This window comes from Haliotis cracherodii, unplaced genomic scaffold (genome assembly GCF_022045235.1).
Source record: "Haliotis cracherodii isolate W230 unplaced genomic scaffold, xgHalCrac1.p SCAF_23, whole genome shotgun sequence".
Classification (NCBI taxonomy): Eukaryota; Metazoa; Mollusca; class Gastropoda; order Lepetellida; family Haliotidae; genus Haliotis; species Haliotis cracherodii.
The window spans coordinates 142637-164585 of record NW_027266279.1 but is presented as its reverse complement, the minus strand read 5'-3'; the positions used below and the strand labels follow the sequence as shown (position 1 = coordinate 164585).

Below are 21949 nucleotides of genomic sequence, written 5' to 3'. Positions count from 1 at the left end.
AGCTGTTCCTGGGTTGTTCAGAGGAGGAATTTCGTTGATTCGGAGATCGCATTCGTTATCAGAATTAATCTGACAATCGTATTGTTATCTGTTTTAAGTTGTTATATTTGTTTAATGTGGTTTGACGAAGGCTAAAAATCGACAGCCTAGTCTATTCGTGAAAAATAATGATCTTTTAAACAAAGAGTGACGTCGCAGATGTGTTTTAAAGTGCGTATTCTATATATGAGCCTTTATACTTTAGGAAATAAAAGTATTTATTGTATTCAGTCTGTTGTGCTGATAATGAAATTGAATCAAAATATGAACAATGCAGAGGTGAGACGTCATAGAACTTCTACCCGTGATGATCCGGGATAGAAAAGGTCTTCAGCAACCCATGCTTGCCGTGAAAGGTGACTATGCTTGTCGTAAGGGGCGTCAAACGGGATCGGGTTGTCAGGCTCGCTGACTTGGTTGATGCATGTCATTGAATCCTTATTGCGTGGATCGATGCTCATGATGTCAATCACTGGATTGTCTGGTCCGTACTCGATTATTTACAAACCGTTGTCATATAGCTGGAATATTGCTGAGTGCGGCGTTAAACAACAAATAACAACATAAAACTTCAAATGACCAATGAACATGTTTGTGCAACTATCAGAAAGTTGTTATACGCGTTCGTTTAACCAATACGAACTTTATTGTCATCTTTCGATATTACGTCCCACGTGTGTGAACTATGACTGATTTCGGTCAGCCATTAGGGGCCGATCATTCGGGGCCTGTGGAACTTGGGTTCTGTATGTTGGGGGCTAGATATTATCTTCAGCTGCAGCTGCAAAACACTATATCGATATATGTTTAACTAAAACCACGTGCCTAAATATATTTTAGAAAACACATCTTCAAAACTATATGAAGCATAATTATTTGTTTCAAGCATTTCTGGGACAATTTATTGTATTCGATAACAGGTAAAGAATATTTAATGTGATGTACTGTGATTTCGTTTAAACTTTGCTATGAAATGGTACATTATGTTTCGTTAGAATAAATCTCCATGCCGCGGAGGTTATCCACATTTCCCGCCGTGGTGTAACTGAAACACAGGCAATGTGCGGACGTACCGAGGATCTCCACTCCAGGCTATCTGAGACTAAAACCCGATTATTTCAAATATTAGAATAAAAAATCGAATATTATGCCAATTAAAATTGTTGCCATGGTTGATGCTTCAGTGAGCCATCAGATAAGGCATGTAAACTATTTGTTAGTCAATAACTACTTAACAATTAATGATAGTGTACTCTCCCATACCATGAAGTCCATTATCACCTATGCTTTCGTGCCCTCTCCATTGATAAGAGTTGGCTTCCTAAGGCTTATCAACATGAAAATCTACTTAACAAAAAAGCAATCGGATGGCAGAGGTGGAGGGAAAATGACGGAAAAGCACTACTAATGGCGAGACGTGATATATAGCTTGGGATAATTGCTCTTGTATTGAGCAGGATGTGTAACAATGGTTTTTATCTGAAGTTCCGTTCACAATGCCTATTAATGTATTTTGTATTTTACATATACTCTAAAAAATAGGAGATATTCTGAAATAACAGTTGATTACAGAATTACAAAGAGGTATCGAGTGATGGTAATGGATGAAGAAAGGAAGATGAAGGACGAGGTGTAACATGACAAGCAGCTGAACATGTTGGCTGTGTATAGACTCAACGGCAACAACCAAGAAAGACGACTGGGGTGTGTTGTCAAACATGAACGTTTGACATGACTTGATCAATAATGGGTCATGCCCATACGTGTCAAACATTCGTTTATACGGCGTGGCATGGTCCAAATTAACCTCCCATACATTATTGGAAGGAGTTTTGTCCAACGTCCTTCTTTTGCAGCGTCTGGTCCCGTGTGGTTAGCGTAGCGAGTGACCTTTGGCGTTGACCACTCGTCGTCCGATCATGTCCCAGCTGTGCTCCATGGAGCAGGGTTAGGATTCAGTAATGAACGTGGCACGGATGTTATCAGTAGTACTGTCCAGTGATTCGTTCATGTCAAATATTCAGTGGCGTGATCCCGCCCCATTTCATTACAGACCCACACCCAAATCTATCACGTCACGTCACCAGAATGAATCTGGACTCATCTGAAAACATCACACGAGACCATCAGTGATCCCCCCAGCTTCACCATTGTCTGGCTAGAATGTGTCGATGTGTGGCACCGGGTCATTGAACTGGTGTCGGCCCGGGAGCGCCAAATTAGATATTTAGGAGGAAAACCCCCTTTGCGTTCCCGGGACCAGGGAAGGCTCAGACACGGTTCATTAACTGGGGATTTGGCACTCCCGGTACCAGGCAAATAAAACGAGAACAAAGGAGTACCGCTCATCAATTTCATTACCGTATTTGTGCATTCCATTGAATGACTGTTAAAATGTACCTATTCATATCAATGTTCAGTCCCAGTTAAAAACTCCATGTGTTGTGGACATGGTCATAACGTGTGTGACTGCCATTGTTTAGAGTTATGAGATTGTCGTCTTTAACCAATTTCTCTACGATTTTGCCATAAAACGGTACGCAATCACGTTCACCACACTGACTGATGGGTAATCCGTCCATTTGGCGCTCCCGGTAACAACAGCAGAGTCCCTCGATTCATGAGATCGGGACTAAATTAACAAGAATCTGTTGGCTTCCCTTGTTAGTTCCTACCCTTTGTTATTTTCCACCCTTTGTTATCTCATTAATTTTGTTGTACTTACATGTACATATATATGCTCTCTGTCTCATGGCATTCATTCACCTGATGGAGGAGTAAGCATATACTCCGAAACGTTGTGAGACTCATAATAAAGAAATTGACATCCATATATTCTCTTCCTTGTGTGTATCACTTCTAAATGCCTTTCCAAGCCCTTATAACATTTCTCCTGTTCCACCAGGGCCAGTGGTGGCCGGCGTGGTCGGTACGAAGATGCCCAGATACTGCCTGTTCGGGGACACCGTCAACACAGCGTCCAGAATGGAATCAACCAGTTTGCGTAAGTACATGGCTTGGGCTTATACAAAGTGAGTGGGTGAATTTAGTTGTGACATATTTCAGTAATTTCATGGCGCGCTTGCCTAGGAAGGAACGATTAAAGTGTTTTACAGTGTTACACTACCTCTCAACGTAAAGATCTAAGGACACCTCCGCACGAGGTGGCGTCGGCGGAACTATAATCAACTTTCGACCCCACCCGCCTTGTTTGGGCTTGATAATACCTTACGAAGAGGAAGTGGAACGATTACAATTTGCAGAACTCTAGGTTACTTATAGACCAATTGAGTTTTTACTCTAAGGTTTCTATTTTAATTGGGTTTTTACATTTTTCTTTGGGTAACCAATATTTTTTCACTCATCTATTACCATTGCATAGATTGATGCTCATGATTTCAATCACTGGATTGTCTGGTCCAGATTCGATTATTTACAGACCGCCGTCATAAAGCTGGAATGTTGCTGTGCAGCGTTAAATAACGTTAACGTTAAACTCTATTACATACACATTACTTTAATGATATGAGACAGCCAATTTGAAAAAAAAGAAATCCAATCACACTGGCCAGAAATATCTACTTTCCCCCACTGTACGGTTATTGGCGTGAGACAACTGACGTTTAGTCCGCAACGGAAGTTTTTGTTCAAGCATTGGATATTTTTATCGACTGTGTGGCCATGGTGATTTAGCAAGGCATTTGAGACGAATCGACAGTGCAGATTGTCGTTCTGTTTATGATGCTAATTTACAGAACATATTCAAATCTAAGAAATGAACAGATACCTATGAACATTACTTTAGGCAGAAAGTTCACGATCAACACGTAAACATTGAATGGTCAGTTTAGGTCCGAAGTGATCGACAGGGCACGTTGGCATCAAAGCTGTGCCGCGATTTCTTGTCTTCTAGTTCTCCTACATGCTAGAGCGTTTCGACAAATAAATGCTGCTTTTTTATATATAGAAAATGACTAAGAGTCACGTGTGATTGATCACACAACCTGACCATGTGAATGAATTACTTTCATTGTTTCACGTTTTGTCGTAAAAGGAGATTTCAAAGTGTGTTCGTATTTCCAGCATTCTGCCATGGATATAAGATCTAATTAATATTAGATTTACAAATTGTTGATGTAGACAATACTTTCGATTATCGTATGATAATTTATTGCAAGACTTCAACTTTTATTTGATATGTTATCTGAAATGTCAGCAATGAGTAAATACTTTCTCTTTTTCGTTAAATGATGGTACGATCTGCAATTTTTTTAATTTTAGACGGTCGTTATTTTCCCGGCCGCTGTGAAATTGTCGTCTGGGCAGGTGCGCGTGGTTCGACTTCGGGACTTGTGACGTGTATGACACAGCTGATCTAATGTCGTGGTCGCATAATGGACACGTGGTTTCAATTTCAACATATCATAATATTCTCTTTGACTGCACTGATCTGAACTAGAACGTAGATCTAGTACATCACGATTCGGAATATTTCCACGGCGAACGACGAGTAAATGAGACCGTCTATCTCTTGACTAACACCGTTCGAATTTAGCCATGTTTTGAAAAAATATTTTGATATATGTTAACACAGAAATTTATACTTTTCAATCTGTTTCAATGTGCGATAAGACACTAATATACATATAATATCGAGTACGGGAATGAAATGAATCGAATGGTTCAATTAATAGCATAAAAATAACTAAACACAATAAAGTGATTTTGTTTCGATGTTTTAAATAGATCAAGTATTCATTATTTGTTTTTGTACCCTCCGTTATTTATATTATCAAATAGGTCGACAATTGCCATGTTATTAACATACTTATTTAGTCATATTTAATTCATTTGGTATCATCTATTCTAAATTAGAATTTATTATAAAAAATATATTGTCTGAGATCAAAGGGAATGCATGTTTGTGTTTCTTTAGATTGGTGTTATTTTCATTGTCTTAATAATATATAGTAATTTACAATCATATACCAGTTCGCTGTGCTATAGCTAGTCCCACCTAGGTTTATCGATTGTGCTTGTTTGAGTTTCGTAGGTCAGTGCTAAAACACTGGTTAATATTCCGCTTTTCCTTTTACATAAGTTACCATTATCAATGATCAGTCTATTTCAAACTTTCCTTTTGAAAATTGGATGAATTCTGAAACATTACTTGAAATATACCATGCTTTAAACTTACATTTATATACCAAGGCGTAAAAACAACTTTAAGGTCGAATTTTTATGAACCAAATTTTGAAAGAAAATGTTGTATATATGGATAGCCATACACAAATATGTTGAACATGGGTCTTAGTCAGTCAGCCTAGTGCGGAATACAAGGGGAGACGAAGATGTATGTTTTATAGTGCACATGAACAGTTTATACATTGGACACTTAAGTCAATGTGTTTCATATTTATGTCATTTTCTCTTTCATTTCATCTAGATACTATTTATAATCGTACTGTAAAAACAATAATATTTCCTTCTTTCCCCTACGAAAGTTATCGGTCCTTGTATTAAATATAGCCCACTCAACACTTCTTGAGCTTCCTAATTCAAGTATTAAATGTGGCATATACCAAAAATGCATGAAACGATTTGGAAATTGGAGACGCCGTGTTTGCTGTACACGTGCTTTGTAAATCCTGCAATTGACCGAAGTCTGCACGACAGTTTACGAACCAGAAGTCGATTTCGTTACGCGATTTTGCTTGGACTGTTCATAGACTCATTAGTCCAAACAAAATAGAACTCCATAAATGCAGCCTTGTTCGGCAAGGTCGGGAACTGGACTATTTAAGTCAGTTAATTCCCTTGCCTCGGGATGAAGAGAGGATGTGAAGTGCGTTAAGTTAATTAATGTCTGCTTTTCAGCAGAAACTCAGTATTTCGCTGCGGGAAACATAGTAGCCCCTGGCTGTTCTGCTGCTGCTGCTGCTTTTTGGTAACTCACGTCGCCAAATGTACCTCATTCGAATATCACAATCACTTCCATCAATTTTGTCTTAACGCTTAAAATAGCAGTGCATACACCTTTTGCATTTGCGGAATTTAGATACTGTTGGAAAGACCATCAACTTTAGTTAAATGTTATACAATTTTGTATCACTGTGTGTAGACCAATATTTTTTCACTCATCTATTCCCATTGCATAGATTGATGCTCATGATTTCAATCACTGGATTGCCTGGTCCAGATTCGATTATTCACAGACCGCCGTCATATAGCTGGAATATTGCTGAGTGCAGCGTTAAACAACACACCAACCAATCATGGAGTTAGGGCCAAACTTTATGAACGTCTTGCGACTCATGACTAGAGCGAGGGCCAAACTGTATGAACACACACACACACACACACACACACACACACACAGGCACACACACACATACACATATATATACACACACGCACACACAAATAATGGGATATGGTTTAGAGGATTTCTGATCCCAATGGTGGCTCGAACCTTGGCATTTACTCACAAAGCACAGATCCTTGGCAAATACTCCTCGCGTAACTGAAACAGATTCATAGATCGAGATTCTATCTTCAGTGTACGTCTTCAGTGCTGATATTTGTACGCACTAAGGAACCTGACCTTCAAGATGAAACGATTGCTTCAGGCTGAACAAGGTGTTATTTATTGATCTGGAACAGTTCAAATATGCTCAAAGCTGTTTTTATTATTCAATGTTGTAATCAAGTCTGTAGGAGCGTTTCTCAGAGTATGTGGGGGAAGGGGGGGGGGGGGGGGGGATCTTCCAAACACAGCTATTCAGTAGTGTTCATATCCGGTGGGAAATTCATTCGTCCATCATGCCCATCTGCTAAGTCTCGATTAACGTGCAGCCGTCCACATTGTTCAGGCGGCCTTGACCCAGTGTAGATCTCAAGTAGTTCTCTACTCCTCCCACACAGGTGAATGACATTGCACGTTTAGTTTCAGATGCGTGTTACCAGCTGACTGACAGATCAGTACGAGGGCTGGTCAAAGAGTTCTAAACCTAACAAACCCAACAACCGTGAAAGTGTTTTTAATTTTAACTATATTTTTTAACATAAACTCCCTGCTTTTCAATACACGTCTCATATCGATAGTGAAGCGTTTCAATTCCAGTCAGGGATATGTTTTCTGAAACCAACTTGAAATATCATTCATGGCAGCTTTGAGGTCATCGTTGTCGTCATGGCGCTTTCCACGAATGTGTTCTTTCAGTTTAGGAAACAGGTGGAAATCACTTGGTATCAGGTCTTGCGAATATGGAGGGTAGGAAGCTCTTCGAACCCACATTGTCGCACGGTCACCTTTGCATGTCGAGAGGTGTGAGAAGAGGCATTGTCATGATATAGTAGAATTCCAGCAGTCACCGTTCCTCGCCGCTTTTCTTTGATAGAATCTATCAGGCGATGAAGCACATCAGCATAGTAGGCATCGGTAATCGTCTTTTAACTTTCTAAGTAATCAACAATCAACCCTTTGCATCCCAGAATACCACTGTCATAACTTTCTTCATTGATCCTGAATATTTCTTTGTTGCCTGAGAAGTGGAATGGTGCTTTTCCATGGATTGACGTTTTGACTCGGTATCATAGTGGTAGACCCATGTTTGATCATCCGTTACTAATCTCTTTTTGAATTTAACGCCATCCTCTTCAATTAGCGGTAAATTTTCTCTTGCAATGTCAGTTCTTTTTTCCTAAAGATCAGAATTTAGAAAATTTGGCACCCAACGAGCAGATATCTTATTCATTTGAAAAATGTTTATGAGTCAAAGTTCAATGGATCCATGGCTTAGACCTTCCTCAAGTTCACCAATGCATGGTAAAATGTCTGTCCGTCAGTAGAAGTTTTTCTATCTCCATTGAATCTTCACGTTGAGCGACGTCAAGACCATCATCAAGGCGTGTTCTCCTTGCCTTAAACAGAGATGCCTAACGCTTAACAGTGGAATAGCTGGGGCACTTATCCCCATACACTTGTAACATGCGGTTATGAACGTCTTGGGAAGTACTTTTCTCCAAAGTCAAAAACTTGATGACTGCTCGGAACTCGTTCTTTTCCATTTCTGTGTCCCCTGTCACATTCAACTGGCTGTCACAAATATACAAACGGCCTCAAGAGACCAAATGCACTTGGAATGAACTACTCAAACAATGTCCTACATTAACTAGTTCGCTTTGTTATGGCCCGTAGTTGAAAGTTAGTCAGGCTCAGATCTTTTTGACCAGCCGTCGTATCTAGTGCATCATACCATACGAACGTCGTTAGACAATGCAGGTATGAAGTGTGTCGCTCGCGGTTCACAAGCCAGTCATGCGGATTCGCAAACAACTGAATCAGTTAGATGATATAGGTACTGTCCTCCATATTTAACAGTTTATATGGCATCATCAAGATATAGGTTATTCTTAGTTTAATTTCTTTTTGACCAGCCCTCGTAGATGTTTTAGTGTTGAATAGTTTCACCCCCAGGGTTTTGAGTTGCATGTACGTTTCTCTCTGGTCGACATTCTGCAGTCTTTCGCTGTATTCCTTCCCATTTGTTGCCTTTAAAAGCAATCTTTCAATATTGGCATAAATGGCAAACTCTGACTGGCAATGTTTGAATATCTACTGGAATTGGTTCTTCGCTGCAAAAGTTACACCGTTAGTCTTCGAACCGGGTTGAAATTCTTTCTCTCGTTTTTCGATATACAGAATAAAACATGATCTACTTTGCCATCCAGATTAATTTATTTTTAAAGAATGTCCAGTTTTGGAATTTATCTTCATAACTATACATAATTATGCTTAATGGGCCCGCGGGTGTTAATACATTTGTCAGGAATACAAAGTAACAGTTGATACAGTTTCTCAATTTAATCACAATTTGTTATTCTATTGTGATATTAATCACCCAAATGCTGGCTGTAAGAGGCGGCCATGCTTGTTGTAAGAGGTAGCTATCGGGATCGGGTGGTCAGGCTCTCTGACTTGGTTGATGCATGTAATCGTATTCCGATTGCCTGGATCGATGCTCACGATATCAGTCACTGGATATTGTCTGGTCAAGACTCGATTATTTACAGACCACCGTCATATAGCTGGAGTATTGCTGACTGCGGCGTAAAACAACAAACAAATGATATATATAAACCAAATAAACTCAAAGTCATATGAAACGTTTTTTCAATATATTTTCAACCAATGTCAAAATACCTTTAAACACAGATTAATATATCGCCTCAACGCAACTTATTCATTCCTATTACTGACATGCGAAAGATGCACGTGCTGGGTGTGAAATTGCCCCTATTGTTCGGAAAAAGGCATAACCCATATCCCATCATCAGAAAGACTGTGTCCAGACCATTTCGTCAGTCTGGCTTGAGAGTCTACCGACCGTTCAAGGGCATGACGTTAACGCGCGGACATCGAGGTCCGAGAATGAGGTCGGTGAAGAATGTCGAGCGACAGCAGCAGGGAAATTGGCGCAGTGTACTGTTCAGTGATGAGAGCAGGTTTCTTCTCAAGCAGTGGGCGGGGTGCGTATTTATCGGCTGCCAGGGAACGGACGGCACGTCGTTGCGTGCAGGAAATTGAACCATACAGTGGTGGCAGTGTGATGGTCTGGGTGGAAATTGTGGAGACATGAAGACGGATCTGGTTGTTATTGATGGCAATCTTACCGCTGCACGCTGCATATAGTGAAGTGTTGTACTGCCATTTCTTCAAAGTCACCCGCGAACGTTATTCCAGCAAGATAACGCCACGCCTCATATAGTCCGCATTACCGGAGCATTTTGCAACGCCAACAACGTGAACATTCTTTCTTGGTCGGCAAAATCTCCTGACATGTCTCCAATAGAACATCTGTAGGACCACCTGGGACGACAGATTAGCCAACGTCAGCCACGTCAGACAAGAGTGGCGTTAGCACACGCATTGCAGGCAACATGGCGTCTGATTACTGTGCGCGCCATTAGACGACTGACTTGTTTCTGCTCGGCGCCGTGTCAGATCCTGCATCGCAGTTTGACGATATTGACTTGATAGTTACATTTTCTAACAATTTGAAAGTGGCGGCTCATTTTTATTGGTGATCGAATATTGGTCAGTTAACCTTCTTCGCAAAACATGTCGATAAAATGAATTTCTTTCGCTGGATTTATCATAGTTTATGCAAACATATTGTAAAATTACCTTGTTTTAAAATACAACAATCACCGTTCAAAATATAACTATGTTATTTTGTGGCTTTGTTAAATATGTCCTCTTGAATTAAGATTATATAAATGTGTTTTGAATGTATACATCCCAGAAACTTTCCGGATCTGACATTAGAAGGTATCCAGAAAGGTAACGAAAGCTTGCCTTTTCCTGATTTATATACCCCAATATTTCAGTGCATTTTCCTTCGACCATTGCTGAACGAAAATGTTGCAACTTTCTTCCAGCCCTTCACATCCAGATTACAGAGTCAACCCAGAAAGCCTTGCTAGTTCACGGAGGCTTCAACATCACACTAAGAGGGTCTCTTGAAGTAAAGGTAATTATATGATTAATCTATAAGGAGTTGTCATTTTACACCCACTCCCACGACCCCCCCCCCCCGACCCCCACTCCCACCACACACACACACACACACACCACTCCCACCACACACCACTCCCACCACCACACACACACTCCCACCACACACACACACACACGAAAACAACACTCCCACCACCCCCCACCCACACACACACCACTCCCACCACACACACACACACACACTCCCACCACACACACACACACCACTCCCACGACCCCACCACACACACACACACACACCACTCCCCTCACCACCCTACCCAGCCCCACACACACACCACTCCCACCACCACCACACACCCCCCCCACACTCCACCACCCCCCCCCCCCCCCCGCACACACACACACCACTCCCAACACACACACACACACATACACCACCATTTTATGTTACATTTTGCCATGGTCCCACCCGAATACATGTTAGACAATGACCCCCTCCCTCCCAATTATGAAAGGCAAGTCCCTAAAATATGCACATTGACAAGATTTTCATTTAAAAACTGTGTCCTTTTTTCATAGTTTTAAATAAAAAATATCTGGTTTTGTTGCTTTGGCTGCAAATATATCGCATCTGGATACAATCGGTCCTGAAGTGAACAAGTGAACACTGTAAGGTGTGACCAGATGTGTGAGTGGGAGGAAAGGACGGAAAGTGAAGGCCGAGTTGCAAATTTAGAAGCATGTAATTCGAAATCCTTTCAGTTGATCCCTCATCTTCGTGACGCTTCTGTTTCTCCTTCACCACTTCTTATTCAATGTTATTGTTCCAGGGAAAGGGGGTCATGACAACGTTTTGGCTTACCTCAAGGAGTCCCAAGATAGCACAGAATTACTCTGATAACCTCCTCTTGTGACCGCATTTGAGACAGAACGTCCGTCAGCTGAGACCAGTTTAATCTACCGACCACCGTTGGTGCCATGAAAGGGGTGTTCCCCAGTGCCATACTACGAATATTGGCAAGGAATTGGATGTGTTTATTATGGTTGTGTTCCTTGTCTGTGACAACAGTAATTACCAAATCGTTGTTTTGTCACACCTTGTCAAACACGATTGTTTTGTTCATGTTTTTGAAACAATATCTTTTGATATATCTTTAGTTCAATATACACCATGAAAGGCTGATATTGGAATCGGTCTTAATGGGGTTGCTTCTTTAGAGGCTTCTACAGGCTACGACTATTAGTGCCATGTGTCATTGTTATTGTCATTTATTTTTATTTGATAACAAATTCTATCCATTTTAGCTTTAATAACGGTAACGCTATTTTTCAGGGCATTATCATTTGCAGAAGTCCTCGCTCTTTTCAACTGCCCTCCTCCCTCGGGCACTTAATGGAAGACCTCGGGCTTCTGCAAATGATAATACCCTGAAAAATAGCGTTACCGTTATAATATCAGCCGTCCGGCATGTAACAACTGGGGGTACGGATCGACACTCTGACAATGTGCCAAGGTACTCTGTAGCATTTCCAACGCATTTCTACATCTGCGATTGGCTGCAAATAATATAATTGTTTAAAAACCTAAATGCCTATTCCTCGATCACTTTCAAATTGGCAGTACAGAGTTGAGTCCCTTGGGCATGCCAGAAAACTATGATTGTTCGAATCCCGGTTCGCCCCGATTGTGTTTCCAGGTTTGTCAGCACCATACCCCTGCTCGTGGGTTTCACCAAAGTGGTAAACGTCTGAGACCTGCATCACTTCGGGCTTTCCACATTAAGCTGATACGCCGTGATATAACTGGAATATTGTTGAAAGCGCTCACACCTTCAAATAAATACAAGTATTTGTTAACTTTGAATAAGCGTGTCTGGTCGAACAGAATCCCAGTAGTTGTTTCACGGGCCGCTATCCTGTTTTCAACAACCATTCGATCCTCTTCGATCTGGAATCCTTATTCAAAATTTACTTTCAATTGAAAAAGGGATACATATTTGTTGGCAAATGATAAAGTAAGACCTGGGGGTGTAGGCTTTAAATATGTGTTGGTAACAGAAAAACAAACATGATTTTGATTTATTTGGGTTAAACTTGCTTGGACTGCTTAAAAAACTCGGGTGAAGTACCGCTTTTATGTATGTTTTTTTAGATATGACATTTGGAGACAACTCAGAAAAAAGGGAATTGTTTTGTGTACCACCAGATGAAGGCTGACATCCTTTAATCCAAGTGGAGTGGGTCATTGATCCAATCTTAGAAACGCATGGATCTGAGTTGTCCTATTGCGTATCATAACATGATTATGGCTGTAATATTGCTGAGTGCGGCGTTTAACAACACACAAACACATATAACATGACACCACGGTAATTTTGTCAATAATTTCATCTTGTCATTTATCAATCGACTTCAAGATATTTTCCCGTGTATGTACCTGTCACTCTTACAGCTGCAACTTGAAGACATTCGAATATTTCGCCATTCTTTTGCTAATACATGATATCGGGCCATCGAATTGTACGTCATGGTATGAAACAATATTGTGTCTTGTCATTCAGTATTACGCCACACGTATCTGTTAATCTCTCACTCAATGTTAAACGATTACGTTATACATAAATGTTAATCTATAACTTCATGTCAACCTCATAATATGTACGTATTTGTAAAATTTATCACTCAGTTTTAAAGTATTTCGTCACAAACATCTGTCTGTCTATCACTCTGTGTTTAACTATTTCATTACACGTATCTGTTATTCCATCATTCCATGTTAAACTATTTCATCACAGATATCTGTTATTCCATCATTCCATGTTAAACTATTTCATCACAGATATCTGTTATTCCATCATTCCATGTTTAACTATTTCATCACAGATATCTGTTATTCCACCATTCCATGTTTAACAATTTCATCACAGATATCTGTTATTCCATCATTCCATGTTTAACTATTTCATCACAGATATCTGTTATTCCATCATTCCATGTTAAACTATTTCATCACAGATATCTGTTATTCCATCATTCCATGTTAAACTATTTCATTACACGTATCTGTTATTCCATCATTCCATGTTAAACTATTTCATCACAGATATCTGTTATTCCATCATTCCATGTTAAACTATTTCATCACAGATATCTGTTATTCCATCATTCCATGTTTAACTATTTCATCACAGATATCTGTTATTCCACCATTCCATGTTTAACAATTTCATCACAGATATCTGTTATTCCATCATTCCATGTTTAACTATTTCATCACAGATATCTGTTATTCCACCATTCCATGTTTAACAATTTCATCACAGATATCTGTTATTCCATCATTCCATGTTTAACAATTTCATCACAGATATCTGTTATTCCATCATTCCATGTTTAACTATTTCATCACAGATATCTGTTATTCCATCATTCCATGTTTAACTATTTCATTACACGTATCTGTTATTCCATCATTCCATGTTAAACTATTTCATCACAGATATCTGTTATTCCATCATTCCATGTTAAACTATTTCATCACAGATATCTGTTATTCCACCATTCCATGTTAAACTATTTCATCACAGATATCTGTTATTCCATCATTCCATGTTAAACTATTTCATCAACCAGTCGATGTCTAACTATATCGTCATATATATCACAATAGATGTCGCGCCGTTACGTACATTTAGTGAAGATCCGGGTTTGAATTGGTCTTCAGCAACCCATGCTTGTCGTGAGATGCGACTAACTGTATCGGGTGGTCAGTCTCGCTGACTTGGTTGATGCATGTCATCGTCTCCAAACTGCGTAGATCAATGCGCGATGTCAATCACTGGATTGTCTGATCCAGACTCGATTATTTAAGGACCGCTGGAATATTGCCGAATGCGGCGTTAATCAACAAACAAACAAACAAACAAACTTCGAGCATGTCCGATAAGCAATAACGCCACGTCACTCATCATCACGCACCGTGACTTGCATACTCCCCAGGGAGCTAGATGCAAATCAAATGCACAATGATCCTATGACCGGGGTAATTCTAATGCTAAGAGTATCCGCTTGGTGAACGGAATTTGGAGCATTATAAATGCACATGTTATTGATATTTTTCATTACACATTTTACACTATTACTTCATTCATATCTCAATAACCGTTTGCCATTTATTAAGTCGTAGAATTTTGAAAGATCAGATAGCACGCCATTGTTTTCGAGTGTACGAAAGAAGCACTTATTGTATACACTAATGCCACGATGTTTGCAAAGTCGATCTCAAACACCGCGGTATGCCTCCAATAGCCTCTTATTCGACGTCTATTTCCTGTTAGTACATGTACTGAAATACAAAAATAATTTAAGTCATATAAACAATATAGCTGATCGTTAATCGAAATACAAAAATATGCAAAACCTATTTAAGTTTGAGTGTGACTTTGAAAAATAAGCCACATAGTTGAAAACAATACCAATCTTACGAATGAATGTTATTCCATTGAATTGACTTGAATAATTGTTGCGCTTAAGGAGGTACCAACGTAAAAACCGGTGAGCACACGGTGTAAGAATATAATCAATATTATATTTTAGTGCAATATATGGTCCAGTGTGAGGACCCAGTTCCACAAAGCGATCTTAGCGCTAAGGTGGTCGTAGCTCCCATACTTAAACACAGGCTTACAACCTGGTTATCCGTCCTGGTTTCGGCATATGGTGAGATGAGGTGAGGTGGGGTTTGACGTCGCGGCCAAGATTATTGCACTTACATAGCAACTTGCATGCGCGCGTGCGTGCGTGCGTGCGTGCGTGCGTGCGTGCGTGTGTGTGTGTGTGTCTGCTTGTACTAGTCCAGAGCAATGCCGATTTCTATAGTGTTAGGTCCACTGAGATGCCACGCCTCAGTATAACATGAAAACCCCACTCAGACACGGTATACTGACTCCGAGCCGAGTCTCGGGCAGGGTAACAACAAGAACCATCTCTTAACGTCTTTTGGCATGAAGCGGCTGGGGATCGAACGTCGAACCCTCCGCTACTCGGGCGGACGCTCTACCACTAGACCACAGAGCCGGTCTTCGGCATATGGGACATCGCCTTCCGTCCACGCGCACACTCAGGATTTACCGGCATGTGTTGGTTGTTTACAAAATATTTGTTCTTGTTTAAGTCAATGAATAAAGTCGTATAACATATATGTTTAAGACATGACCTGTTTATATTTTTATATACTTCGTAAACATAGACATGTTTATGAAATTGATAAAATACCAGCTGTTTGAGTGAGATCGCTAATATTAGAAAAATACACACTGTCAGACATTTTCATATTTGGCCAACCATATTCTTTTAGAATCAACTGAAAATGCTATGTATCTATCAGTCAGTCACAAACTATAATTACTTGATGATATTTCAGAATGTTATAGAATAGAAGTGTAACAGTGTTTTTTCACAATAGTGAACAATGCAATGCAATAACGAATATGTGCTTGTCTGTTGTCATTTTTATTTAACCTATGGTAATCCAGCAAGTATATTTGTTGGTATTATTGCTTCAGTTAAGGATTAACGTGCTCACGTGAAAGTGTATTTTGCATACAGTTAATTATTTGCCGATTTAGAAACATAGTCACTTCTCGCAGTCATTAGTTACCAGTGTTTACCTTTTCTGCATTTCAAACGTGGCACAATTCCTCACGTTAGGTTTCTTGGCGACGGTTCGTACTCCTTACTTTAAGGAAGCACTGCACCTGTTTGTGACACCGCCATTGCCTGCCCAGCATTGGCCTGTGCACAGTAGCTCGTTTACAAGGTCGACCCGTGAAGATCCGGGTTAGATTTGGTCTTAAGTAAACCATGCTTGTTTTATGAAGCGACTATGCTTGTCGTAAGAGGCGACTAACGGGACCAGGAGGTCAGGCTCGCTGACTTGGTTGGTGCATGTCATCGTATACCAAATGCATGGATCTATGCTCATGATATCAATCACTGCATTGCCTGGTCCAGACTCGATTATTTACAGACCGCCGTCATGTAGCTGGAATATTGCTGAGTGCGGCGTTAAACAAATAAACAAACAAACAAACAAACACTTCTCCTATAAATATATTTATAATTTTGGCGATACAACTTTCCACGGTATTCTGTTTACCAGTTCAAGGACAACACATTCGCTAACGTGAACTGCTGGAGTAGTTTGTGTATTTTACGAGCTCTTCCTTCGCTTTTAAGCATTCCGCGTTTGCATTCTGTGAGGTGAGGTGAAATGGGGTCCAAGATTATTGCACTTATAAAGCTGCCTTTACCAGTCAGGACTAATGCCGATTTTTATAGTGCTAGGACCACTGAAAACCATGGCTCAGCTTGACATGAAAACCCCACTCCGACACGGTATACTGACTCCGAGCCGACCTGTTCTTGTTTTGGCCCTGAATGTCGAGCGCCAGGCAGGGTAACAACAAATACCATCTTCTTACTATTTAGTTCTGTACGTACTGATGTCTGGGTTTACCTCAGCAAGTTGAGATGGATGTACTGGGCTTGTTACAGACGTTTATGTTAATACATTTTTGCAAAGTGTTGCGGCAACAGATTATGAAAATAGATCGTAAATCATGACATAAGAAAATGTATCTTGAGCCTGCATAGAGAGAAAAGTTTAACGTGAGGCGAGTACCATTTCTCGTCTGTGGCAGCGCTACAGACTCCACAACTCTAAAAGAGATCGACCGAGAAGTGGAAGACCCAGGGTCACAACTGCGGCGCAGGACCGCTTCATCCGGGTTTTGCATCTTCGCAACCGGACAATCAGTGCAGCATACACAGCTAACAATGTTCCTGGTCTTCGTAGAGTCTCAGCGCAACCCATCAGAAATCGTCTAAGACAGCATGGGATACGCCCAATGAGACCATATTCAGCGCCCGTTCTGCGGCAACATCATCGTCGTGCACGTCTGCAATGGAGCAGTAATGTTCGACCATGGACCCTAGTGCAGTGGAGAAGGATATAGTTCAGTGATGAGTCGCGGTTCATACTGTATCGCCATGATGGTAGGATGCGCGTCTACAGACGGAGAAATGAACGCTTCACTCGACACTGTTTTCATGAAGTCGACCGATACGGCGGTGGAAGTGTCATGATGTGGGCAGGCATATCCGTGAATGGTGCACGTGCAGGGAAATTTAACTGCTGCTACCGTGATGAAATCCTTCAACGTCACCTTATTCCCGCCATTGACGTCAGAAGAGAGATGTTCCAGCAAGACAACGCAAGACCGCATACTGCACGTGTTACCATGGATTATCTTGCCCACAGCAATGTTACTGTGCTGCCATGGCCCTCCAAATCGCCTGACCTAAACCCTATCAAACATTTGTGGGATCTGCTATACAGACGTGTACGACGCCGACAGCCTCAACCACAGACGCTTCAACAGCTGAACCATGCATTGCAGGATGAGTGGAGAAGGATTCCACAACGCCAGATTCGACGACTCATACAGTCCACGCCCAGGCGGTGCAGAGCTGTGATCGATGCTCGTGGTGGTAACACCCGGTACTGACTTTGGCACAGTGCCATCACAGACACAGACGTCCCTTAGAACATTAAAAGACTGTTTTATAGTGTAAGAAACATGTGCCTCATCCTGTGTAAAATTGCCAGTGTAGATCATATCTTAAATCCCATTAAAATGGGCACGTAACTAAAAAGGGTTAGTCGTCTTCAACAGCGTTAAAATTACAATTTTTTCATAAACTATTTTCTACAGGGGATGTGTGGCGGTTATAACGGCCAAGTTAACATTCAAGCAGAAGGGTATCACATCGAAACTTTGCTAAAATACCTTGGTTTTCCCTCGAGGACATGTGTTTTCTATATTCATCGGTAAAAGATACATTTTTAAAAAGAAGATAAGTGTCTTGCCATTGTCTTGGCACAAGTTACCATACAATTTACTAGCTCACCGGGTCCGATGGCGGGGCCAAATTGGGGTAATTTGGAGTTAATGCTTTAAACGACTTCTTCTCTGGAACTAAGCAATAGATGTCAACCATATTTGGTTGGAAGCATCCCTAGGTGGTGAGGATTGAAAATGGTACAAATGGAGGGGATGACCCCCAAAGGGGCTTAGGGCCGGGGCCAATTCTTCTCTGGAACTAAGAGATAGATATTAACCATATTTGGTTGGAAGTATTCTCCGGTGGTGTGGATTCAAATTTGTACAAATGGTAGGGCTGACCCCGCAAGGGGCTGAGGGGCGGGACCAAATAGGGGTAATTTGGCGTTATTGCTTTAAACGACTTCTTCTCTGGAACTAAGAGATAGATATCAACCATATATGTTTGGAAGCATTCTCCGGTGGTGAGAATTTAAAATTGTACAAATAGAAGGGATGATCACCTCCCAAGGGGCTTAGGGGCGGGGCGAAATAGGGGTAATTTGGCTACATTTCTTTATACATTTAAATTTGGCAATATTGTTTTGAATGACTTTTTCTCTGTATGTAACAGATGGACATCAACCATATTTGGTTGGAAGTATTTTCAGGTGGTGGGAATTGACAATAGTACAAATGGAGGGGCTAACATTGCCCCCTCCCCCGGGGAGTGAGGGGCGGGACCAAAAAGAGTTTATAACTTGGACACAGTTTAGATCCCCACCGTATAACCAGTTAAGAGTATATGTACAGTTGTACAGTGAAGAGTATAATTAGAGGAATGCACATATGCTGCCATGTGTTCATCTGTCCGGCACTCCCAAAGGACTAAGAACCTTGACCATAACATGCAAACGACTGTTATTCCCACCCAATAATAAACAGACACATTGTGTACATTTGTTTGTTTTGAAGGGAATAATACCTTTAATAGGATTTATCCTGGATCATGAAATGGAAACGGTTCAGATCTTTCTGCTACATTTTTATCTTGTTCATGCTGTCAGATTTGCCATTCGCCCATTTTAAATGCAAGCAGAGTGAAAATTATGAAATATTTGCAGTATTATATGCATGCACAATGCAAATGTATATTTTGTCATGATTGCGTAAATATTCAGGTGGGCGATACAGGCTCTATGGGCCTCTTGTTAGTGTCCTTTGTAACACTTCACCCTTTATACTGTCGATGCTAATCGACATGTTTGTGATATCAATATCAACACGTGCAAATAGACTTGTCTTTGTTTGTTGTATAACGCCGCACTCAGCAATATTCCAGCTGTATGACACTCGAGTAAATAATCGAGTCTGGACCAGACAATCCAGCAACCCCTAGCCGTAAAAGGCCACTATGCTTGTCGAAAGAGGCGGTCAGGCTCGCTGACTTGGTTGATGCATGTCATCGTATCCCGATTGGGAAGATCGATGCTTGTTAAGTCAATCACTGGATTGTCTCGTCCAGACTCAATTATTTACAGACTGCTGTCATATGCAATGTAGTTGGAATATTGCTTAGTGCGGCGTTAAACAAAAACAAACAAACACTTGTGGCCAAGTCGGGTGGTCTTGCCAAAATAAATTCTACAGGTTCGGTTTTGCACTGTGTTGATACAGCTATAGTCTAGAGTACCCCATATTGCCTCACTGAAACACAACTGGCTGTACAAGACTGTCTTAGAGCTTTTTAAGAACACCATAGGGCATACCACAAAAACTTTCTAATTTTACAGTTATCGTGAAAATAGACCGATTAGCAGATTTAGCAACTTCTTATGCGGTACAATTCATGTCAAGATATCCATTAAGCCACAAACGTAAGTATTTGTACAGAGGAGAATTTTCTATAGAAGTAGACAAAGAACAGTTAGAATTTCTAAAATTAACAATTGAAGGTTTGTAAAAATTCACACACAGTTTTCATCGAGTAAACCAGGATGATGCACAATTTAACATCTTTTGTAGAGACGGCTCATTTAGGAGCGATTGAAGCTATATTGACTGCAAAAAACCCAAAACTTTCTCAGCAAAATTAATGCTCATCAACTTCAATACCTTATGTTGGACTGATGATTTCCAATTTCTCTTGATACAGACATTAATGGTTGTATAGAATGCATGATATCGAATTGGCAACATGTGGCATCCATTCACGGTTACGGCCTGCACAGACATTGTTCCTCCGTATCATTCGCTTGTTGACAACCCAGCTGAAGAGAAGGTAAGAGAAGTTGATTAAATATTAGACTATATTTAATATTAACAAGGCCAAAAATGAGCGTGGCTCACTAATACCCCCGACCCGCCTAGTGTGTCAGTAGTTTCAAATTAAATAGCTTACAAATAGTGCCAGGCGTGGCCCTGTGGCTCGCATAGAAATACCAAGTTTCAGTCAAATAACTGAAAAAGTGAAAAAGTAAGCAGAGCTTACTAATTCCCCCAACTTCAACCTTTTCAGTGTCAACTCTGCTTTAGTCATGTAAGCTATTTTCTCAGTACTAATATGAATTAGTAAAAATCTAACCGGATCGAGCCTACAAATACCCCTGATTGTTAAACTTTTATACATTTACCCTGTTATTGTAAAAAAGAGTACCACAATATAGAGAAGAAAAAAAACATGAATGCAGTTTACATCTGATATTTGCCAATGTATTGTTAATCCACAAATTTTAGGTTAAAACTATCATCAAGCTATGATATTCATAAAATACATGACTTGCTGACAGTTCCCATCTCCAGATACAGCCTGAGTTTGTAGAGGTGGCTGTAGAACCGGTCCATCACGCTCAGCCTGAGTTTGTAGAGGTGGCTGTAGAACCAGTCCATCACGCTCAGCCTGAGTTTGTAGAGGTGGCTGTAGAACCAGTCCATCACGCTCTGTGTGAGATGCCTGACGGAAGTCACTCTGTTTCATTAGAAAATGGATAGGGTTAGGGTCTGAACAAATCATAAAAAAATGGAAAATTAATAAAAACATTTCTTTTCTTTGACTGCACCCCTCCATATGACACAGATTATATGTACTAAGTTTTAGATGAATCCACTGAATAGTTTAAGAGAAATCGCGTGGACAAAGTTTTCGGACGGACGGACGGAACCTTGGTATAACTATATACCCCCGACCTGAAATAGCGAGAAAATAATCGAAATAACGAAAAATAAATCGAAGCAACGAGAAAAAGCTGGAAACAACGAGATTGAACTCGAAATTTTGATAAAATAATTGAAATAACGAGAAATTAATGCTACCAAAAGGGTACCATTAGGCTTTCACATGATACCACGTGGACACTATCAGTTCAGTTTATTCAAACAAATCTATCGACGTTTGTAAATTACCATACATATATGAATAGATGTATGATAAACTGACAGCCATAAGCAATTTTACCACTTACAAAATGAAATTTGCAAAAAATCAAAAACACAAATTCAAACT

At 40.4% G+C, this 21949-nt stretch overlaps 1 protein-coding gene across 1 annotated transcript in view; it reads left to right on the top strand.

The window, feature by feature from the left end:
- LOC139471851 (uncharacterized) overlaps window positions 1-11478 on the top strand; it is a 37423-nt gene extending 25945 nt beyond the window's left edge. Inside the window, exons 5-7 of the mRNA XM_071254348.1 lie at window positions 2945-3043; window positions 10483-10574; window positions 11395-11478. Of these exons, the coding sequence (XP_071110449.1) occupies window positions 2945-3043; window positions 10483-10574; window positions 11395-11478 (275 nt within the window). The remainder of the gene's footprint in view (window positions 1-2944; window positions 3044-10482; window positions 10575-11394) is intronic.
- The last annotated feature ends 10471 nt before the right edge of the window (window positions 11479-21949 follow it).